The sequence below is a fragment of the Carassius gibelio genome, chromosome B3, assembly GCF_023724105.1.
Source record: "Carassius gibelio isolate Cgi1373 ecotype wild population from Czech Republic chromosome B3, carGib1.2-hapl.c, whole genome shotgun sequence".
NCBI classification, from domain to species: Eukaryota; Metazoa; Chordata; class Actinopteri; order Cypriniformes; family Cyprinidae; genus Carassius; species Carassius gibelio.
Genome location: NC_068398.1, coordinates 1161577 through 1184928, shown reverse-complemented (window position 1 = coordinate 1184928; position 23352 = coordinate 1161577). Strand labels below are relative to the sequence as shown.

The 23352-nt window shown below is 39.8% G+C and overlaps 3 protein-coding genes across 7 annotated transcripts in view; all 3 read right to left on the bottom strand.

The window, feature by feature from the left end:
* LOC127952159 (zinc finger protein 845) overlaps positions 1 to 23352 on the bottom strand; it is a 177127-nt gene that overhangs the window by 134574 nt on the left and 19201 nt on the right. The window lies entirely within an intron of this gene.
* The window catches only part of LOC127952147 (zinc finger protein 501-like), a 106464-nt gene that overhangs the window by 63911 nt on the left and 19201 nt on the right, over positions 1 to 23352 (bottom strand). The window lies entirely within an intron of this gene.
* On the bottom strand, positions 1861 to 19573 carry LOC127952200 (zinc finger protein 239-like). Of its 4 annotated transcripts, none has more exons than XM_052550606.1 (4): positions 19239 to 19573; positions 14198 to 14254; positions 7545 to 8013; positions 1861 to 2744 (listed from the first exon to the last, which is right to left on the bottom strand). In XM_052550606.1, exons 3-4 carry the CDS (start codon positions 7645 to 7647, stop codon positions 1861 to 1863), a joined length of 987 nt encoding a protein of 328 aa, XP_052406566.1. In that variant the 5' UTR covers positions 7648 to 8013; positions 14198 to 14254; positions 19239 to 19573. The 4 variants fall into 4 exon arrangements, with proteins under 4 accessions (XP_052406566.1, XP_052406569.1, XP_052406567.1 ...); XM_052550609.1 differs by having other exon boundaries at positions 14191 to 14254; positions 19239 to 19571; XM_052550607.1 differs by lacking the exon at positions 14198 to 14254 and having other exon boundaries at positions 19239 to 19571.

Here is a 23352-nt window from a genome sequence, read left to right as displayed (position 1 = left end):
AAATTTGTTAAAACTGATGAGTCCTGATTCTGTTTTTTAAGCAGTGGGTAAACCACTGCATGCTTTAAACAGTCAGGCATAATGCCAGATTCTAAACTGCGATTAACGATGAACAAAAGATATGGAGCGATGTCAATAAAAACTTGCTTAAGTAAAAAAGGAGAAATAATATCCAAGGACGAGCCTGAGGGCTTTAGGTGCTCAACTATTTCCAGCAAATCTGGAAGATAGATTAGTTTAAACTGACTAAAAATGTATTTGCGATGGAGGAATTAGATGGATTACAAAACAAGGGAGTTATCCCCAGCCGGAGATCCCTAATTTTACCATCGAAAAATAATAAAAATTCTTCACATGAAAGAGAAGAATCCCCAGAAAAACGACAGGCCGACGGATTAAGAGTAGCATTAATAATGTTAAAAAGAGTCTTTGGTCTAGAACAGTTTTTGTTAATAATATCTGACAAATGTCAACATTTTGCTTTTTTCACTGCTTTCTGATATTTAAAAAGAGAGTCCTTTAAAATCTCAAAGGAAACATGAAGCCTGTCCTTTTTCCACTTTCGTTCTGCTCTTCTACAACAACGTCTGAGAGAACGAATAGAATCATCAATCCAGGGTTCAGAACGGGCTTTAGACTGAAAAGTCCTTAAAGGAGCCACAGCATTTAAAACATTAGAACAGGTGGAGTTAAATCTGGAGAGTTCCTCAACGCTAACATCACAGGAAAAGTCAGTAATAGAAGGCATCACTTCATGAAAAATTGATGAAAAAGAGTCTTTGGTAGTATGAGTAATACGCCGAGAAAGACGGCCACGAGATGGGACTATAGGTGCAGCAGTAGAACATGGTACAGTAAACAAAACAGACTTATGACCGGAAAACCCATTTTCACAGACTTCTAAATCAAAAGCACTAAGTCAAGTGTATGGCCATCCTTATGAGTGGGACCATTAACCACAATAGAAAAGTCAAAGGCGTTCAGCAAATGGGTAAACCCCTTTGCTAAATGATCATTCATGCAGCAAATATGAACATTAAAATCACAGAGTATAATTATATGCTTTTTAAATAGTATATCGGAGTCACATCACTCAGGAACTCCGCAAACTCTGTTAGAAAGTTTGTATTAGATTTTGGTGGTCGACAGATTACCGCTATGAAAAGCGGATCACCAAGTTCTGAAACAAACAGTTGAAGTTCAAAGCTGCTGAAGTTAACGTTACTCGCCACTGAGCGACAGGTAAAATGATCTTTATAAATAAATACAAGTCCGCCACCCCGACCAGTTGTGCGTGGAGAATTAAAAAACAAACATTTAGATGGCAAGAGTTCAGAAAAAGGACTCAGATCACCTGGACAGGGCCAGGTTTCAGTAAGAAATAAAAAAATCCAAGTTTTGGGTAGAGAACAAGTCTTTTAAAATGAAAGTCTTGTTAATCACCGATCTGGTGTTGATCAAAGCCATCCTTAAAGACAGAGGATTTAAGGTAGATACCTTGCATTGCTTTTGCCTGTTGCTGTCAGAGCAAATGTAATTACGGCATTCACGCACTCCTTAGATGCTCTCATTTCCTGTCACAATGTGAAAACAGCACGAACATTCGTATTACTACAAAGATTTGTTGGATTTGTATTATCACAGTTTTTCAATTTGCGTTTACATGCATTTTCTCAGTCAGGCAATTATTTTTCACAGTGATAATGCTTCTTACATCTGTTTCAGAGAATCAGTGGACAAATATTCAATATTCAATTGATCACTCATGAGACACCAATATCTGTGTCCTAATTCGGTTCTGGTACATACTGGTTACATAGGTACCGGTGCCATATTGGTACCTGGTTTCTGTACCCAAACCTACTGATACAGTTTCTCTCCAGTGTGAATCCTCTCGTGTTTTTTCAGATGTGATGACACACTGAATGTCTTGTCACAGTGTGAACACTTGTAAGGTTTCTCTCTAGTGTGGATCCTCTCATGTCTTTTCAGATGTGATGAGACACTGAATCTTTTGTCACAGTGTGAACACTTGTAAGGTTTCTCTCCAGTGTGGATCCTCTCATGTCTTTTCAGATGTGATGAGACACTGAATCTTTTGTCACAGTGTGAACACTTGTAAGGTTTATCTCCAGTGTGGATCCTTTCATGCAGTTTTAAATGGTAAGATGTAATAAAAGTCTTTTCACACTCAAAGCACATGTACCCTCTCACACCAGTATGTATTTTCTGATGTTTTATCAAATCTTTTAGAAGTAAAAAACTCTTTCCACACAAATGACATGAATGTGGTTTCTCCTTTGCATGAAGTTTCAGGTGTGTTGTCAGGTTTGAAGACCACAGAAATGTTTTCCCACATTGATCACATGTGTACAGCTTCTCTCTAGTGTGGATGTTCATGTGTGTCATAAGGTTTGATGACCGTGTGAAACTCTTCCCGCACTGATCACATGTGTGTGGTTTCTCTCCAGTGTGGATGCTCATGTGTATCTTAAGGTTTGATGATTGTGAGAAACTCTTCCCGCACTGATCACAAGTGAACGGTTTCTCTCCAGTATGAACTCTCATGTGTCGCGTGAGAAGACATTTGCGGCTGAAACTCTTTCTACACTGAGTGCAGGGGAAAGATTTTTTGTCTCTTCTTTTCTCTAAATTTCTCTGTTTAGGTTTTTCATCACTTCTGACATGATTTTTATCCTCAACTTCACTCAATTCTTCTTTCTCCTCATTATCTTCTATCAACACTGAAACAAAAGTAAAAATGGTACATTTTAATTCAACTCCTTTTGAAAAAAAAAAAAATTAAAAGACATGAGAAATTGAAAGGACATAAAAAACTGATATGGCAACAGAAAGCACACAGTTGCATAAAAACATTTCAGTAATTTTGATGCAATTTTATAAATGATACTTCCCTAAAACTTGTCATGAATGAGGTACACTGATCTTCAAATTATTAGATTTAAAATATTATAGGCACAAAATTTTATAAGAAGGACTGCTAAATATGTTTGATAAACAACATGAAGGGTCTGAGGATCCTCAAATACATCAAGAGAGCAACCATACATTTGTTATGCTTTTGTTAATTTTTAATAATTTATTTATATATTAATTTATAATCATTAGTCATTTATGTAATGTATTGTTTATAGTTAGTAATGTACTTTAATACATGTACTTTATAGTAGTAAATGTATTATATCATTTTATTATACAATTTATTCATTATTTTATATTTTATCATCCCTTTGTTTCCTGCTTCTGCTTTTCTCTGGCTTTGCTCAGTGAACTTCTTGGTTTATAGAAGATGGTTAATACAGTTTTTGAACCAGAAAAGACTTAATGTTAACATGTTTTTGTTATCGATAACCTGCTGACTATTCTACTGTTCAGGCACCAGACAAAATGGATATTTTCTCACAAGATCTGGCATCTGGGACTGGACCCAGTTCATAGAAAATGTCCCTTATTATTTGATTCTTCAGCTAAATTAATTATTAAAAATAAATATTAATATTTTTCCTGTTAAAGCAAAACAAAAATAAGAATGAGTAAGGCCTTCCGGAAGATTTCCTGGAGTGAACGACTGATAAAGCCCTCTGCATCGCAGGTGATCTCACACAGCTTCTTCAGTCTGCTGCCAACAGGGAGGAGACTGCGGAGTCTCCAGGCCAGGACCAGCAGACTGAAGGACAGCTTCATCCACCAGGCTGTCAGGAAGCTGAACTCGCTCACGAACTTGCCCCCCATCCCTCTTCTGCCCCAGGCACCACTGAACTATTAACCCCCTCCCCCCCCCCCCAGATCCCACATCCCCAGGTCTTTCCACCCTCCCCCCACTAATATATGATGACCTGCAACAGTCACTTTGTGCAGCATTGGTCTGCTCACTACCTCATTCAGCTTGGAACTGATGTCACTCTATTACCTGATCAGTCAGTTAAATAAAATAACTGCTCTTGAGCCCTTTGTCACTTTAATCAGACAGCAATAAAAATCTTTTTATCTGCACTGTTTGTTCACTTCACCGGTTTGATTGGTTAAATTCTCTGTATGTATGTACTGTACATGTGGAAGAATTGACAATAAAGCAGATTTGATTTGACTTGACTTTTGATCTCAAACGAGTGTCAACTTCTGCTACTCACAAATCAGGCAACCAACTGGACCTTATTTATAAACGAATCTGCTCCACTGATCATGTACTGGTTACTCCACTGCACACCTCGGATCACTTCCTTCTCACTCTTAACCTCAACATGGTCCCTGACACATCACTTACCCCTCCACAAGTCATCTTTGACGTAACCTACGCTCACTCTCACCCACCCAGGCGATCTACAATGGTTTCATCTTCGCTTCCTTCCCCTAAACTATTAGCATCTTTTGATGCTAACAATGCTACTGATACTTTCTGCTCCACTCTTACATCTTGTTTAGACACTGTTTTCCCCTTGTCTTTCTGACCAGCCTTTCTTTCAATATCCATTTTGTCTTTACCACCCCTTCTGCCCCTTGGTTATCTGATGTTCTGACGTTCAAACACCATTATAAGCTTAGAGCTGCTGAAAGTTTGTGGCACAAATCCAAAAAAACTACTGACCTACCTCTCTTCCTTCTCTTATAATGTCTCCACTGCTAAAATGACATAATAACATAACAAAATTAACAATTAATCTAGCTCTCGCATGCTTTTTAAAACATTTTCTTCACTCCTTTGTCCTCCTCCTCTCCCGCCTGCTTCATAATAGCTCACGACTTTGCCATGTTTTTCATTAATAAAATTAAAAACATCAGTGCACAATTTTCCACACCACAATTCGTCAAGCTCATATCACCAGCAAACATACACTCATTTACTTCCTTCTCTTCACTCTCTGAGGCAGAAGTCTCCAAACTCATCCTTTCTAATTACCCTACTACTTGCCCACTTGATCCTATTCCATCTCATCTCCTTCAAGCCATTTCTCCTGCAGTTGTACCTGCACTCACTCACATCATCAACACATCCCTCCACACTGGTGTTTTTTCCATCATCATTTAAACAGGATTGTATAGCTCCATGACTTAAGAAACCCACCCTCAACCCATCTCTTTTAGAGAACTACAGACCTGTTTCCCTTCTTCCTTCATTGCAAAAACACTTGCCTGAGCTTGAACCAAGTCTCTGCCTTTCTCACACAGAACAACCTCCTTGACAGCAACCAATCTGGCTTCAGAATTGGACAGTCAACTGAGACTGCCTTGCTCTCAGTTGTTGAAGCCCTAAGACTGGCAAGAGCAGAATCCAAATCTTCAGTACTTATCTTGCTTGATCTGTCCACTGATTTTGATACGGTTAACCACCAGATCCTCCTATCAACCCTACTGGCAAAGGGCATCTCAGGAACCACACTCCAGTGGTTTGAGTCTTTCCTATCAGATAGGACCTTCAAAGTATTTTGGAGAGGTGAGGTGTCCAAGTCACAATATCTAACTACTGGGGTGCCTCAGGGCTCAGTTCTTGGACCACTTCTCTTCTCTCTCTACATGGCATCATTAGGTTCTCTCATTCAGAAACATGGCTTTTCATACCACTGTTATGCTGATGACACTCAACTCTACCTCTCATTCCATCCTGATGATCCGACGGTAGCTACTCGCATCTCAGCTGTCTAACAGACATTTCTTGCTGGATGATGGACCATCACCTTCAACTCAAACTTGCCAAGACAGAACTGCTTGTGGTTCCAGCAAACCCATCGTTCCATCAAAATTTCACCATCAAGTTAGGCACATCAACCATAACTCCTTCAAAAACAGTCAGAAGCCTTGGAGTTATGTTACTTTCTAACACCACATTGCAAAAATTGTCCGGTCCTGCAGATTTACTTTATTCAACATCAAGAAGATCAAGCCCTTTCTTTGGGAACATGCTGCACAACTCCTTGTTCAAGCTCTTGTTCTGTCCAGGCTGGACTATTGCAATGCTCTCTTAGCAGGTCTTCCAGCCAGTTCTATCAAACCTTTACAATTAATCCAGAACACAGCAGCAAGACTAATTTTAAATGAATCCAAAATAATACACATCACACCAGTTTATCAATTTGCACTGGCTACCAATAGCTGCTCGCATAAAATGTAAGGCATCGATGTTTGCCTAAAAAACTACCAATGGCTCCGCACCCATTTACCTAAATTTGTTACTTCAGACTTATGTGCCCTGTAGAAGCTTACGTTCTGCAAGTGAACGTTGCTTGATTGTTCATCCCAAAGAAGCACAAAGTCACTTTTACAGACTTCTACACTAAATGTTCCCTCCTGGTGGAATGAATTCCCCAACTCAATCCGAGCAGTCCTTAGTCATCTTCAAGAATAAGCTTAAATCCCATCTCTTCCATCTTTATTTGACCCTCTAACTTTAGCACTCACTATTCTACACTACTCTATTCTAAAAAAATTAATAATAATAATTGACCTCTCTTTCTTATCTTTCTGTATTCTATTTTCTTTTCATTTAATGTACAATTTTTAAAATAAGACCTCTAACATTAGCTTGCTCTATTCTTTTTCTATTATATCAATTTTCTTTTTATTATATTATTTAAAAGCCCTTGCTATGTGTACTGTGTTTAAGCTAACTGAGACTTGTTATAGCACTTTTATATCATTGCTCTTTTGATGTTTTGATTCTTCGCTTTTGATAAAAGCGTCTGCTTAATGACTAAATGTAATGTAAATGTTTCTGGACTTGGGAACATTTCAGTTGTGTAGCTGTCTATGCAGGGTCAGAGAGCTCCAGATTCCATTAAAAAAAATCGTAATTTGTTTTCCAAAGATGAATGAAGGTATTACGGGTTTGAAACGACATAAGGGTGAGAAATTAATGACAGAATTTTCATATTTGGGTGAGCTAATATTTTAAAGCACTAAACTTTCATGCAAGTGTATGTTTCATTCAAACTCTAATATCTTATTAGCTGAATAAAAAGCAGAAATGTAAACACAATAACTCAAACTCTGCTAAATGTGTGTTTTTCAAGTCTTCTCAACGTAAAAAACACTGGAATAAGATATTATAGAATATACGTTTGAATAGCGCCCATAAGTGCTATTACTCGTTAATCAGAGTTTCTTGTTAGTTAATGGTTAATGTTAATAGTGTATTAGTAATTTGTTTCTTGTTTAGTTATTGTCATCAACAATGGAGCAGCATTCTAAAGTGTTAGTGGCTTTGTTTTAAAATGTTAAAGATGTTTGCGATGTTCTCGGCAGTTCGTGAGGATTTGTCAGTGTCAGTTGGTCTTCACCGGAGACATTTAGAGTTGGATCACCACCTCTCAGAGCCTTTTTTATGCTCTTTTTTTATGCTTATGCATATCATGCATTTATTTTATGCTTTGATAGCCATATTTCTGTAACTGAAGCTCTTCTCTACTTCTATAAATAAATAAACTGTGCTGCTGCAAGCAGTGTAAACTACGCTGCCATCCACCTTGACTGTGTCACTTGACCCATAACCGTCAGCAATATTAATGAACTAATCAGGAATAAACACCAACCTGTTTGTTCTTTAGTATCTTCAGTATGTTTGATTTTACAGGGTTTTGGATCTCTTATCTTCTCTCTGTCCCCTTTAATAAACTCAGCCTTTGCAGATTTCATCTCTTCCTGATGATTTGATGATCCTCTTCACTTGAGCTTCACTGATGATGATGTGATTGTTGTGGGAGGAGCTTCACTGATGATGATGTGATTGCTCTGGGAGGAGCTTCAATGATGATGTGATTGTTGTGGGAGGAGCTTCACTGATGATGATGTGATTATTGTGGGAGGAGCTTTACTGTTGATGCAATTTTTTGTGGGAGGAGCTTCACTGTTGATGATGTGATTGTTGTGGGAGGAGCTTTACTGATGATGCGATTATTGTGGGAGGTGTGTCACTGATGATAATGTGATTGTTTTGGGAGGAGCTTCACTGATGATGTGATTGCAATGGGAGGAGCTTCACTGAACAGATTCACTGAATTTCTGTGTGGAAAAGCAAATTTACCAAAATCAACAACAAATCAAAGAAGCATTAAAGGTATAATAAGTGTTGCATTTTCAAAAAAAATAAAGGCAAAGCTTGATGACGCTCTGAAGGACAATTTTCACAGATGAGGGAATGGATTCATTATTTTATGCTGGTTACACAACAAAAGATTTTTTACATCTTATAAGACTTTCAAAATGTGAAAGACCACAAACATGAGGATAAAAAATCCTAGATTTAACCGTTTTGCTCCTATAGTGTGTGGTGTGCCAAAATGTGACAAAGACAGCACACCACACACAAACAGATTTTCAACCAGAGTCTCGACTGTGAACACAGAAAATCTTGCGAGATTTCAGAATAAGCATTCCGGACAATATGCAGGAAGAAATTGCAATAATAGTGTTTGGAATGATTTTCACAGAAAATTCACAGGGAAAAAAGAAAAGGGTTTGGGTGAAGTTCTGGAGACGGCGGGGATATGGTCTGTACAAGTTACAGAGTGAGCTAGTGGTGTTCAATGGTCACAAAATAACACAGATATGCTTTTTTATGTATATAATTGTTGTTCTCAGTTCTTTCTTGGAAAAGAGATCTTATTCTCTTTGAAATTTCCTTATTAAATAAACTTTAAATAATTGTTATCAGATCTTATGCTGCGTTCCAGGCAACCCGTAACTCATGTTTTTCCAACCTTATACCCAGAAAAAGTGCATTGGAACGGCAGTCACACCCGTGACTTCCCACCCGTGAACTCGTACTAGATCGATGTACTCCAAGTTCTGAGTTCTGACGTCACATAGCCCGCGAAACAATGATGTCAGCCCCTACGGTATAATATTGCTTACGGATGCAGTGTTTATGCAAGTGGTACGCATTGAAAAAATTGAGTCGTGGTTTGAAGTCATGATTTACAGGCTCAAAAACCTGCCTGGAACGCAGCATTAGATTACTCTTTAAGAACATGATCATTTGCTTCCTGATTGGATATTGTTTCATTTCACGTGATAATGTTTGTCCTCGGGGTTCCCCCCACACATCAGGATTTCTGATCGTAAATATTAAACATGTTGAATATTTACGATTCACGATCGGGGAGGCTCCGACGTTCTTCGGATCAGGTTCAGACATTCTTAACACACCTCACAGCAAGGGAACATCTGATAAGATCATCTGTAGAACCTTCAAGATAATAGGGACATAGCTAGGATTGTCGGAAGGAGTGAAATCGGCACAAAATCAGCCCGATTATCTTTTGGTGTGTACCCAGCATTACTCGCTGTAGATTCTATTCCCTCTGGATTTAATGTTTCTAAACGAAACATGGTTAGAAGAAAACTGTAGTGCAACAGTCCTCAATGAAGCAGCCCGTCCTTACTTCACTTTCATGAGTGTCTGCAGGACTGTTAGGAGAGGTGGAGGTGTAGCTGCTCTATTTAAAGATATCTATCAATGCAAGCAAGTGTCATTTGGTCAGTACTTGTCTGTTGAGTATCTAGGGAGTGTGCTGAAAGGTTTATTATTATTTACAGGCCTCCAAATACTCTCTAGCCTTTGTTGAAGAGTTCACAGAAATGTTATCAATGATTTCCTCAAAGAAAGAGTTTTGCTATTGCAGGGGATTTTAACATTAACCTAGATATGATACCATATTTTGCGGACTATAAGTCGCATTTTTTTTCATAGTTTGGCTGGTCCTGCGACTTATAGTCAGGTGCGACTTATTCATCAATTTATTTGACAAAAAACCGAGAGAAATGAACCAAGAGAAATGAACCAATAGAAAACATTACCGTCTACAGCCGCGAGAGGGCGCTCTATGCTGCTCAGTGCTCCTGTAGTCTACCACTGAAAACAACTGAAAACTGTTAACTGGAATATTAACTTAAAGGTGCCATCTGTAATGTTTGGCAAAAAAAATCAAGTCATACTCCACATTCCATAACAGATGGGGGCAGTATGCCTCAATAAAGTGAATTGGTCTACTCTAGAGTAACAAACGAGAAACGGCATAGTCTCTATGCTCCGCCCCTACTTTCACAACAACACTACAGCCATAGCCGAAGCCTAACTGTGCGTTCACAGTCACACCGCCGGCGTCTAGAGCGTCAAAAATCTGCTCACGACGCTGCAGAAAGATTTGTGAACGCTCAGACGCTCTAACGTAGATCGAATGCTTATTTTGTATTTAAAGCGGACACGGAGACCAAAAGACTAGACAGAGCAGGTTAGTTATGATACATAGGGCTGTGCAAAAAATCGAATGCGATTTTCATGCACCTCTCATCAGTAAAGACGCTCCTGTAATTAGAAGTATATCTCCAGCATGTGCATTCAGATCAGGGTTGCCAGGTTTTCACAACAAATCCTGCCCAGTTGCTTCTTAAAACTAGTCCAAAACTAGCCCAATCGCGTTTTCGGGAGGTTTCCCAATAAAAATTGCTTCCCGGGGTTAAAATATACATTTTTGGGAAGGGTAAAATTAGCATTTTAGGGGCTAAATATCATGTTATTGGTATTGCTTCAAACCGCGGACATGAAAAACAACCGCAGACTTGGCAACACTGCTTCAGGTGGAGCGGCAGTAACTGCACAGAGCCTTAGTCTACTGACAACTAACACAAAATCGCTTTAAAAATCGACAAAGAATCGCCTGCGATTTTAACATCGATGTTGTGTAGATTGTTAGTGAATTACGGCTCCGTGTAGTAAATGCCAACCAGTGTTGCCAAGTCTGTGGTGGTTGTTTTTCATGTCCGCTGGTCACAGCGAGCCCAATACAAATAACGTGATATTTAGCCCCTAAAATGCGAATTATACCAAGGCAACCCTGCTAAAAAACTATATTTTAACCCCAGGAAGCAATGTTTTATCGGGGAACCTTCTGGAAGCGAGATTGGGCTAGCAACGAGAAGCAACTGGGCAGGATTTGTTGTGAAAACCTGGCAATCCTGATCTGAACACACGTGGTGGAGATATACTCCTAATTACAGGAGCGTCTTTACTGATGAGATGTACACGAGTAAAGACATGCACAGCCCTATATAATAAAATGGGTAACGTTAAGTTATAGCTAGCTAATTATGAAACGCAGCTACGGTTAGCCATCGCTAACATTAGCACGTTTATCAAACAGCCTTTGATACATTTCTATGTTATAACTTCCCGAAAACAAATACACAAACATATAAAACAAACTTCTAGCGAAATACTAACAGCATCAGTCAAACCTCATTTCTTTCAGGTCCATCAGTTGTCTCCAGCGATTAAAAGCAGTGCCGATGTTTACTCTGGTATTCTTATCGGATTTGATTTGTGATTCCGAGCGCGGTTGTTTCCCTGTAGCAGGTGTTGGTCTTTTGCCAAGGGCTTCAGCTATCCTTCCGCTCTCTTCTCTGAACTGAAAGTAGTGGGCTGTACTTTCCACACGATTGACATCAGGTCCAGGTACGCCCTGCGAGTTATTCGTGTATTCGTTGCAGGTTGGCTGGTTGTTACGTTGCCCGCATACCGCCTCTCATGGCTGAAACTGGTATTACAACACCTGCCGGGCCGGGGCTAGTAATGCTAATGCTAATTAAGGTTGATATCTCTGCAGCACTATAACTTGACATTTTTTTAATGACATCATCGCCTTTATTTCTTCTCATTCTTTTGATGCGTGTAGGTCATGTTATGGATATTTTTATCTCAATTTCTGCATATGGCACCTTTAAAGACAACTAAGAAAGACTGAATGCAAACAAAATGCCCCCAAAACTAAAATCCTAGATGGCCAGAGCTGGAGGAACGAGTCCACAGATGGGTGCGTGAACAACGCGCTGCCGGGAGAGGCTTGTCAACAGTGCAGTTGTGTCTCCACGCCATGCTAGTAGCCAAGGAGATGAATATAAATGATTTTGCTGGCGGGCCTTCTTGGTGTTACCGCTTCATGCAACGCAACCGCCTCTCTATCAGAGCATTGACAACGTTGTCTCAGAAACTGCAAGCAGACTTCCAAGCCAAGCTAAGGTCGACAGTTTCCGTGAGTTTGTTGAAAAGCAGGTTACTGAATACAACATGTCACCGGACCATATTATCAACATGGATGAGGTCCCCCTCACGTTTGACATCCCCATGGGTCGAAGTGTCGCAGAGAAAGGGCAGAAAACTGTGAATATAGTGACAACTGGTCATGAGAAATCACACTTCACAGTGGCACTGGCATGTTGTGGAGATGGATCGAAATTTCCACCGATGGTCATTTTCAAACGGAAAACCATGCCCAAAGACGAATCTCCCCCCACAGTTGTCGTGGCCGTGAATGAGAAAGGGTGGATGAATCAATAAATGATTAACATCTGGCTTACAAAGTGCTACACTAAGCGTCCTGATGGCTTCTTAAAAAACACCCAAAGCCCTGCTTGTGATGGACAGTACGCGAGCGCACATAACGCCACAATTCAAAGATAAAATAAAAGCGTGCAACTCCATACCTGTCATCATCCCTGGAGGTTTAACCAAAATAATCCAGCCACTCGACATCACGGTGAACCGGAGCTTTAAGGGAGTCTTGCGTCGCCTGTGGGAGGAGTGGATGGTGGATGGAGAGCACAGCTTCACGGCAACCGGGAGAATGCACCATGCAACTTATCAGCAAGTCCTTGGATGGATCGACACATCATGGGCTTCAGTGACAACCGAAACCATCCTGTCGGGATTCAGAAAGGCCGGAATAACTGGAACTGATGCGGAGTCTGACGACAGCCCTGCAGAAGAAGAAGAGACGGCGCTTCATCTTCCTCCGGAGTTGGCGGAGTTGTTCAGAAGCGACACAGAGGATGAAGAATTCAACGGATTCAGTGAAGTGGAATAAGATCGCGGGAGCTTTGTGAACTTGCTTATTGTTACCGGTAACTGTTGGACTCGATGGCTTGTTATGTTAATTTTAGCCTATTCAGCCTTCCAGGTATGTTTTTATGCTATTTATGAAGCTAATTGTTAATGTGTTATGTTAACATACATATTCAGTCTGTTGTTCTGTGTACTATTGGCTCCCTATCAAACATCGTATAGATTTTAAAATATTGCTTATTACTTATAAAGCCCTGAATGGTTTAGCACCTCAGTATTTGAATGAGCTCCTTTTACATTATACTCCTCTACGTCCGCTACATTCTCAAAACTCAGACAATTTGATAATACCTAGAATATCAAAATCAACTGCGGGCGGCAGATCCTTTTCCTATTTGGCGCCTAAACTCTGGAATAACCTACCTAACATTGTTCGGGAGGCAGACACACTTTTGCAGTTTAAATCTAGATTAAAGACCCATCTCGTTAACCTGGCATACACATAACATACTAATATGCTTTTAATATCCAAATCCGTTAAAGGATTTTTAGGCTGCATTAATTAGGTAAACCGGAACCGGAAACACATCATTAGAAGAATGGCATCTACGCTAATATTAGTCTGTTTCTCTCTTATTCCGAGGTCACCGTGGCCACCAGATCCAGTCTGTGTCCAGATCAGAGGGTCACTGCAGTCACCCGGATCCAGTACGTATCCAGACCAGATGGTGGATCAGCACCTAGAAAGGACCTCTACTGCCCAGAAAGACAGCGGAGAGCAGGACAACTAGAGCCCCAGATACAGATCCCCTGTAAAGACCTTGTCTCAGAGGAGCACCAGGACAAGACCACAGGAAACAGATGATTTTTCTGCACAATCTGACTTTGCTGCAGCCTAGAATTGAACTATTGGTTTCGTCTGGTCAGAGGAGAACTGGCCCCCCAACTGAGCCTGGTTTCTCCCAAGGTTTTTTTCTCCATTCTGTCACCGATGGAGTTTCGGTTCCTTGCCGCTGTCGCCTCTGGCTTGCTTAGTTGGGGTCACTTCATCAGCTCTCGTGGCTGTAGACTGTAATGTTTTCTCTTGTTTCTTGGTTCTAAATAAATGCAACTTATAGTCCGGTGCGACTTATATATGTTTTTTTCCTCGTCATGATGTATTTTTGGACTGATGCGACTTATACTCAGGTGCGACTTATAGTACGAAAAATATGGTAACTGTTTTAAACACTAAGTACATAGCACTATTTGATCTAGTCCTGCAACAACGCATCAACATCATCGATTACGTCAACTAACAAAATACATTTACATGAGGAAAATGTGTTGAAGCATCATACTGTTTACATTCATCTCGCGTAATGGCGGCTTCTGCTCCTGGGGATGGAGAACTTTCCAGAACACCTGAAAAGAGAAGAGATGATGATGACCCCTCAGAGGACCTCAGATGATGCTAACCCTCGAACAAAAAGCAGAACTAACAAATATTGCCAAAAAAGTGATTGTTTCATATAATAACTGCTGTTAATAGTGTCTGGTTGACTACATCTTGTATTAATTTTTCTGAAAATTCCTGTCATATGCACATAAACTGATCACCACTTATAAGCTATTACTAAATATTGTAGAAATTTTCCGTAAAGGTGCTTTGCAATGATTTGTATCGTAAAAATGAACTGAATTGAACTGCGATGCACAATCGCCTCAGAAGAAAACATCTTGGCGCTCTCCGACCTCAAAAGAACGAGCCATCTGTGTAAGTATTGATTATTAAAATTAGTTGCATTATGTTGCATTCATACCTGCTGTGTTTTGGTCAAGAATTAATTAATATATGCTATGTAATAATGGTAATGCTAATCGGTAATGCTAAACCGTTTTAAAGATAGTGTTCCAGTGGACAGAGATCATAATTAGCACAGAATCAGTTCAGAATCAATCAACAAAAAAAACAGTTCAGTTCATTTCATTAATAAATCATTTATTAACGAGGTTTTCAGAGACATGCTAAACATATCTGTGATTGTGTACATTGATGATATCCTGATCTACTTTAACACCCTTCCTGAACACGTCCAACACGTGTATCAACACGTCCGAGCAGTTCTCCAATGCCTCATCCAGTACCAGTTATACGCCAAGGCTGAGAAGTGCGAGTTCCACACAACTTCCACCACTTTCCTGGGATACATAATCAGTCCCGGAGGGGTAGCCATGGACGAAAAAAAGGTTAACGCCGTGCTCAACTGGCCTGAACCCTCAACCCTTAAGGAATTGCAACGATTTCTGGGGTTCGCAAACTTCTACAGAAGATTCATTAGGAACTTGAGCACTGTTGTCGCTCCGCTCACCTCACTGGTCAAAAAAGGAACTCATCGACTCCAATGGTCAGATTCCACTCACAAAGCTTTCCAAACCCTGAAACAACGATTTAGTAACGCACCCATCCTCTATCACCCTGACCCCTCATTGCCCTTCATTGTCGAGGTGGACGCCTCCAAAACAGGCATTGGAACTATCCTGTCACAACGCCCAGATCCTGCCACCAAACTGCATCCGTGTGCTTTCTACTCTAGGAAACTCAACTCGGCAGAACGCAATTACAGTGTCGGGGATTGAGAACTCCTTGCCATGAAGGCAGCCTTTGAGGAGTGGAGGCACTGGCTAGAGGGAGCCACACATCCGTTCACAGTACTAACAGATCACGAGAACCTGGAATACTTACGCACCGCCAAACGCCTCAATCCCCGTCAAGCCAGATGATCCTTATTCTTCACACGATTCGACTTCTCGGTAACCTACTGACCCGGCTCCAAGAACACTAAAGCAGATGCCCTGTCACATCAATTCGAGGAGGAGAACATTCCATCTGTTACAGAACCCATACTACCGTTCCAGGTGGTGGTTGCTCCCATTCAATGGGATATCATGACGCTACTCCAACAACAAAGGGAGCAATATTAATAAGGCATCCAAACAAGCTCACGCCGGTCTTCTGCAACCATTACCCATTCCTCAATGACCCTGGTCACACATTGCCATTGACTTTGTTACGGATCTTCCCAGTTTACAGGGTTACACCACCATACTCACCATAATAGACCGGTTCTCCAAGGCTTGCAGATTCATCCCTTTACCCAAACTACCTACCGCTCTCCAGACGGCAGAACACTGATGCAACTGGGTCTTCAGATTATACGGCCTACCCGAGGACATTGTGTCAGACCGAGGACCGCAATTCACCTCTCAATTATGGTCAGCCTTCTTCAAAGCCCTAAACATTAATGTCAGCCTTACCTCTGGGTATCATCCACAAGCAAACGGACAGGTGGAGAGGCTCAACCAAGAGCTCAACCGCTTCCTCAGAGCCTATTGTAATCAGAATCAGGACGACTGGGCACGATATCTCCTGTGGGCCGAATACGCACAGAACTCCCTTATTAAGCCATCTACGGGTTTAACCCTCTTTGAATGTGTGCTGGGATTCCAACCACCAATGTTCCCTTGGTCAGGAGATCCAACAGATGTTCCGGCGGTAAACGTCTGGATGGCACGCAGCGAAGAGGTATGGAATCAGGCTCATGTTCACCTGCAACACGCTGTAAGGAGGCAGAAGGAGCAGGTGGACCTCAGAAGGCGTCCAAGTCAATATTATCAGCCAGGCCAGTGGGTATGGCTATCAACACGGGATCTCCGTCTCCGGCTCCCGTGCCGCAAGTGGAGTCCAAGGTATGTGGGTCCATTCCAAATCACTAGACAGATAACTCCAGTTTCATTCTGGTTGGCACTGCCTAGCACATACCGTATCTCTCCTACTTTTCATGTCTCCTGCTCAAACCCGCTGCTGGTCCCAGAGACAAGGGAGAGGGGAGGTCCCGTGCACAGGCCCCTCAACCCATCATCATAGAGGGCGAGGAGGCTTACCAGGTCCAGGAATTGCTCGATTCCAGACGTCGGGGTAGAATCCTACAGTATCCGGTCGACTGGGAGGGGTACGGTCCAGAGGAACGCTCATGGGTAAACTCAGAGGACATCCTAGATCCCAATCTTGTCAATGAGTTTCATCGTCTACATCCTGGTAAACCGGCCCCTCGACCCCGTGGTAGACCCCGACGTCGTGTGCCTCCTCACGCCAGGAGTCGCTCGCAGGGGGCTACACTTCCCATAAGCCCCGTCCTTGGACTCTGATCACCTGCACAGGTGATCGTCATCAAGACTGTGTATTTAAGCTGGACTTCCACCACAGTTCAAACGCGAAGTCTTGATTTGCTGTGTCTGTCATTTCTGAGCTTTATTACCCGTGTTTGATTTCCTGTTACCGATTCTGCCTGTTATCTCTACGTACCTTAGCTGCCTGCATACCGACCCCTTGCTTGTTACTGGATTAATGATTCTCTGTTCTGCCCACACTGTTGATATTGCTGGTTCCGACCATTGCCTGTAAGACTACGAGCCTTTATAATAAAGCCTGCATTATGGATCCTATGTCGAGTTCTGGTTCATTACATGCACAACATAAATGTAGTTTAAGGTATTATTATTATTATTTGTATTACTATTTGAATACATTATTTATTCGATTTTTTTTATTTCCATTTTTATTTTATTGATATATTTGTATTTGCATTTTGAATGTAATTTGGCAATTAAAAACATTAAACGGGTTTAGTTTTCATGGTTATTAATGTCTGCAATTTCAGCAATAATAAATTTTTGAAATTATTTTAAAATATATATCTTATCTCTTGTATATTTAGTATTGCACTTTAATTAAGAAAAAATACTTTAGAGAAGTTCCAGATCTTTACTGCACCATTGCCTAACATCACGACTTAAGGGACCGTTCTCAATTACCTCAGTCACCTCTATTTATACAAGTTCACTAATCAGATAAAAATAAATGCTGTAATTCACCAACATTTTTAATCCTTTTTATTTTTATCATTCAAAAATGTTGTAGCTCATATTCAGTAAGTTAGCTCGGCCACTAGCTTTTACTAAAACTTTGTTTTACACTGTGGCTGGAGTTTGCAGACGGTCCCTAAACAACACCTGCGGTTATCCAGAGGAAATTCATATTCAACCGATGAGAAATAACTGTAACAAACTTGCAGCAGCAAAAACAAGAACTGCGTTGGTGTGTTGTTGTTTTTTTTAACAATGACATATGATTTATTTCAATAGTTTTTGAAAGCAAGCTGAAACATCTTGTCTGGACACTACTGAACATACTACAGCCAATGTGTTATTCAACCCTGTTTTTCTGGTTTTACTTGTGAAAACTTAAGTGTTCAAAAATTATTTTGGGTTGAAAAGGTTCTGAAGGTATTTTAAAACTACTTTCTTTTCTTCCGAATCTTTACAGGCCTATTTAAAGGTCATTGTCTTGTTAAAATCATTTTTAAAACATATGTTCAATGAAACTTTAACATTATTTAAAAAGCCACCCTGCAATTTATATAAAATGTCAGTCATTTATGATACAGACTATCATGAATGGTCTCAACTTGAAGTTGAAGTTGGAGTCTCTTGATGTATTTATTTAATGTCATGTTCAGTCCTGTTTGATGTAAAGTCTCTTTTATAATATGATTGGTTCAGGACAATGGACAGTTCAGCAAGAACGAAAACCTCAATCAGTGCAAATAGATTATGACATTTCTAAACTTTAATACTAAATCAAAAGACAATACATTCGAGGATGTAAAAGATAATATCCAGCTAACAGTAATTGGACTGATCCCAAGTCTTTACTACACATAAAACAATAGAAACAGATCTGTAAAAACTCAGTGAGTGTCATGGATTATGATATTAAGTGAGTTTAATGTTAGACGAATACAGAAAACTATACAACCATAAAACAGAATAATGTATCTTTGTTCATTTAACATCTGGACAACAGTGATGTATAACTCATTATAATGATCACAGCTCTGTATCAGACAAAAACAGAGATAAAAAAAAATACAATAAAACCTGGACTATAGTTTGCTATTTAAACTCCTTATGAGCCCTCCTTTAAAAACTATTGTAGTGGATCATGTGTAATTGGATAAAAAACACCTTCATCACATGGCTAGTACAAATGGAACATAAAAGGGCAAATATACATATATTGAAGAGTAGTATTTTCTATATGGTCAAATAAACAATTTTCCAAGTCGCTCTGGAGCATTCAACCCTTAAGCTACTGAAGTGAATCATGTGTCAATGGAGAAACCCATTCAAAATGTCAGTGATAGGTATAGAACAATACAATAAAGGTTTGTAGCATGGTCTTTGAGACTTGGTGTATCTGTTATACCATTTAAAGAATATATATATAAATCCTCTATTTACATCTGTGTTTCCCCAAGCAGTTGCAGTCAATACATATGTCTCTTACCTCTTGTATCATGAGATGCAATAGAAGCTTCAATACTCTTCCCACCAGAGTCCGACCCGTTCAGTGGAAGGTCCCTGCTGCTATGCGATTCTTTTTGGAGATTTATGTATAAATTCAAATAATAGACTACTCAATTACTCAGAGACCTGTTTAAAATAATCTTAACGCATCACCATTGGAAAGAGTTTTGCTTTATTAAAACAATAACCCAAGCAAATTATAAAAGTGAACGGTGCAGAGTCTTCTCACCGAATTGCAGCACAAAAGTGTTCCAAACCTAGCATTTTATAGCCATGCATAAAACCTGTCTTCTCTTTCCGTTTCCCCATATTCAGACAACGCAGCCACACACACACACACACACACACACCCAGTACTCTTTGTGTGAGCAGGGCATAGCTTGCAATGGCTTCTCAGGCCAGGAAGTGTGAACTTTGACATAGTTAGCAACCTCACAGTAGTTGCTTTTCTACATCTTTTGTAGAAAAGCAAACTAATCTATATTTACTTTAACCAATTACAACATTTTAAAGGTGTAGTCTAAACAAAATGCAGTTTCTAAACATTTCAGAACATTTCTTCAAGACAAGATGAAACACATTAACACAACATTGAAGAAAGAAGATCCATTTTGCAACATTATTTATTGCAAAATGCACCTCCTTGCACAATCAGTAAACAAAACGTATAAATACGTGGCCGTTTTTAACTGTTGAGCTCTGTTGAAACTCTAACAGGATGTGCATCTTAATACTGCCTCTAAAACGTTTCAGATGTTATCGCAGAAGTCTGTAATCTCAAAGTTTTCATATAATTTGCTAAAGACTGTAATTCCAAATTAAAATTCACCAAATCAATAATTTCCTTCAACATTCTCATCATTTTCTTATTCAAATCTTCCTGTTTCAATAGAAGTTTAATTATTTTCCTTTTTCTAAAAAATAATTTCCTGCTGCTCCATCAGTTGAGGCTCCGTCCTATTGTTTCCAGACCTATTGAACACGATATAAAGCAGTAACTCTTTCAATAATGAGTTGAAGTATGTTCTTTTGATTTAGCTAAACATTTAGAAGATTTAGTCTGTTTATTTCAGAGCTATTGAACCGTGTAATGTGTCAATGATGAAAACCGTTTTAACACATCAGGAGTTTTAATTGAACATATAAAGCAAATAATTGTCCACTGAAGAGTTGTTGTTCTTCAGGTTAAAATAACCATAATCCACCGTGCTCTATAACAGTTCACAGAGCCTTTTAAAAGGCACCGAACTGAATAATTGGTCATTTAGGAAACCAGTGAAACAGGTTGAGAGGAGCTGTTAAACATATAAAGCAAATGATTTTTAACAGGACAGGAATTTTTAACTCTTCCTCATTCTTCTCATCCTCCACCTCATTCTTCTCATTCTCCATCCCCTTCTCCATTTCCTTCTCATCCTGTTCCTCATTCTTCTCATCCTCCTCCTCATCCTCCTCCTTCTCCTTGCGGTCGGTGTCATATTATTTAGTTTATTCATTTTTTAAATGTACGTTTGTATGACATATCCACTGGTTATCACCAACACTTCTATATTTAGCTGTAGATCATGCTGTAGACCATTACTCTGCCTCAGAAGCCTGTCCAAAATCAGTTCATGAGACTGTAAACAAACCGGACACTCTGCTCCCGTTAGTGGAACTCAATCGGTGCTTACATACTTATCACAGATGAAGTGAATAAAATGCAGAATTTTCAAATACGCAGACGTTTCAGAACATTTCCATGAGCAACAGACACTTTTATACTGCTTAATACTGTGACATATTTTTCAAGAAAAAAGTTTAACATGATCATATGCTGTTTAAATACTAATACAGTGGGGTTTATGCTTTGATCTGTGTAGTATGATAAACTTGACTCAATACAACAGTGCGACTACATTAAAAAGCTTTTACCATTCTAAAATGCAGATTTGTGGCCGTATTTGTAGCTGCAAATGTTTAATAAACCTCGAACATCGCGATCGTTGTCGTGTGGTGGATCTAGCCAATCGTGAACAGCTTTGTCATCATCAGCGCTTCTGCAGTCACTCTGGAGAAACTGCAGCCGGCTGCTCTCAAAACACTCTCGTGGTACTTTGATGCCACGCGTGACAACGTACAGAACCGAGCAACAACATTCCTGAGTAATGATGGACTATGCCACAATTAATTATTGTTTACATCGTTTCCACTGTTTATGATGACGATGTTCGAGAGAGTCCAGTGAATGCATGATCTGAACACAACTGTAGCGTTCATCGCTATGTGTGTCTTAGGATGTAATTTAACTGAGCAGGGAAAGTTTGTTTACCTTATATTCTCAAACTACACGCTCTCCCGTGGAAAACAAACCAAGCAGACATTTTCTCTTCTGTCGGAGGGCTCAAGTTAATAAGAGCACTCTAAAGCCACAGGTGCAGACTCGAGCGGAGCTGCTTATATAATGAAACCATGGTTAACCATTCATTAAAGAAGCAAATTTTAACCCAATGCACGCATTTCCAAGCACTTATCTAAATCCAAGCAATTTTTAATTAACCTTGAAAACACTGTATTAAATTTCCAGCATTTTCGAGGATTTCAAGCACCCGTATGACCCTGTACGACGGCGAATGTGATGTGTATAAGCCTTATCTGTTTGAAGCAGCAGCCCGTTCATATCGACAGCCTTGACCACAGATTAACGTGGTTCGTAGTGGTTTACGAAATTTCCCGGTAGATTTTTTGGTCCCACTCCACCCCTGCCTAACCCTAAGGTTTTGGTTTTGAGTCTCGGGCCAGCAATACCATGACTGAGGTGCCCTTGAGCAAGTCACTGAACCCCCAACTGCTCCCCGGGTGCTGCAGCATAAATTATGTCCACTGCTCTGTGTGTGTGTGTGTGTGTGTGTGTGCACTTCGGATGGGTTAAATGCAGAGCATGAATTCTGAGTATGGGTCACCATACTTGGCTGAATGCCACAACACTTATCTTATACAGCACTGAACATTTTCATCATTCACAACAGTATTCAGCAAAAATAATCAAAAATGGCGATGTCCATAAACAAGGTTTTTGCTGGTTTTATGAAGATAAATACAAGACTTTTGTGACTTTTTAAATACCAATTATAGAAAATTCAAGGAATAAACTGAAGGGAAAAATAATATGTCAAAGTATGTTCTTTAAATTTTGAAGCTGTTTTCCAATACAAATATCTAATTTTCTTAACGTGCCCCCCCCCCCCCCCAATTGTCATTTACTAAACCTCAAGTTGTTCTAAACCTGAATTTGAGTTTTTTTCTGTGACAAGTCGCAGATAGTCTAATACAGTTCACAACCCTACAACGTGTTACAACCTCAGCTCTTTAAGATTTCTTCTTCCATTACCTGGACCACATCACTGCAGATTGCAATCCCAGCAGTCATGTGCTTGATGAGTCTGTGTGCTTTCATTGAATAAAAGGGAAGCATTAAAATATGCCTTACAACCATAAGGCTTGAAGACTCTGTAATCTGGGGATCATATACTGTAGGCATGAGGTTTCCCGATCAATCCCATGCTGAACCAATTTCTATAGAGTCCAGAGACTGTGATACTTATCATTAAAGGACTGCAAGTGGAAGAAAGCCAAAAAGTCAAAAAGAAACCTGAAGTACCAGCAGAATATTAGTTTCAAAGCTGAGAACTGTGATAAAGCTGATGTGAATACAGGACACTTTGAATAAGATAATTGTGAAGCTTATAAGAGAGATTGCTTAATATAATAAGATTCATCTCAAGCTGCAAACATTAACAAATGGTTTAGAGTCTTTAAAACTTAAAGCTCCAGCTCTAAAGAAGTAAAAGTGTCAGATGTGATGTGTTGTCATGCCTTTTGTTTTTCATTTTTAAAGGTATTACTCTTTGTAGTTTAAGTTGCTATATGCTTTGTCTATTTAGTAGGTAGAAAGGAATGGTTGCATTTTCTAATAAGTTTTGGAGATAAAAGCTCTGCCATGGCTTCGTAAAACAAGGTGCCAAATGAAGCATCATCAAGCCTGCCCGATGAAAGGGCGACAGTAGCAGTTAGAATGCTCCGTAGAGTTTAGATTTGCCACTGACATACACCAC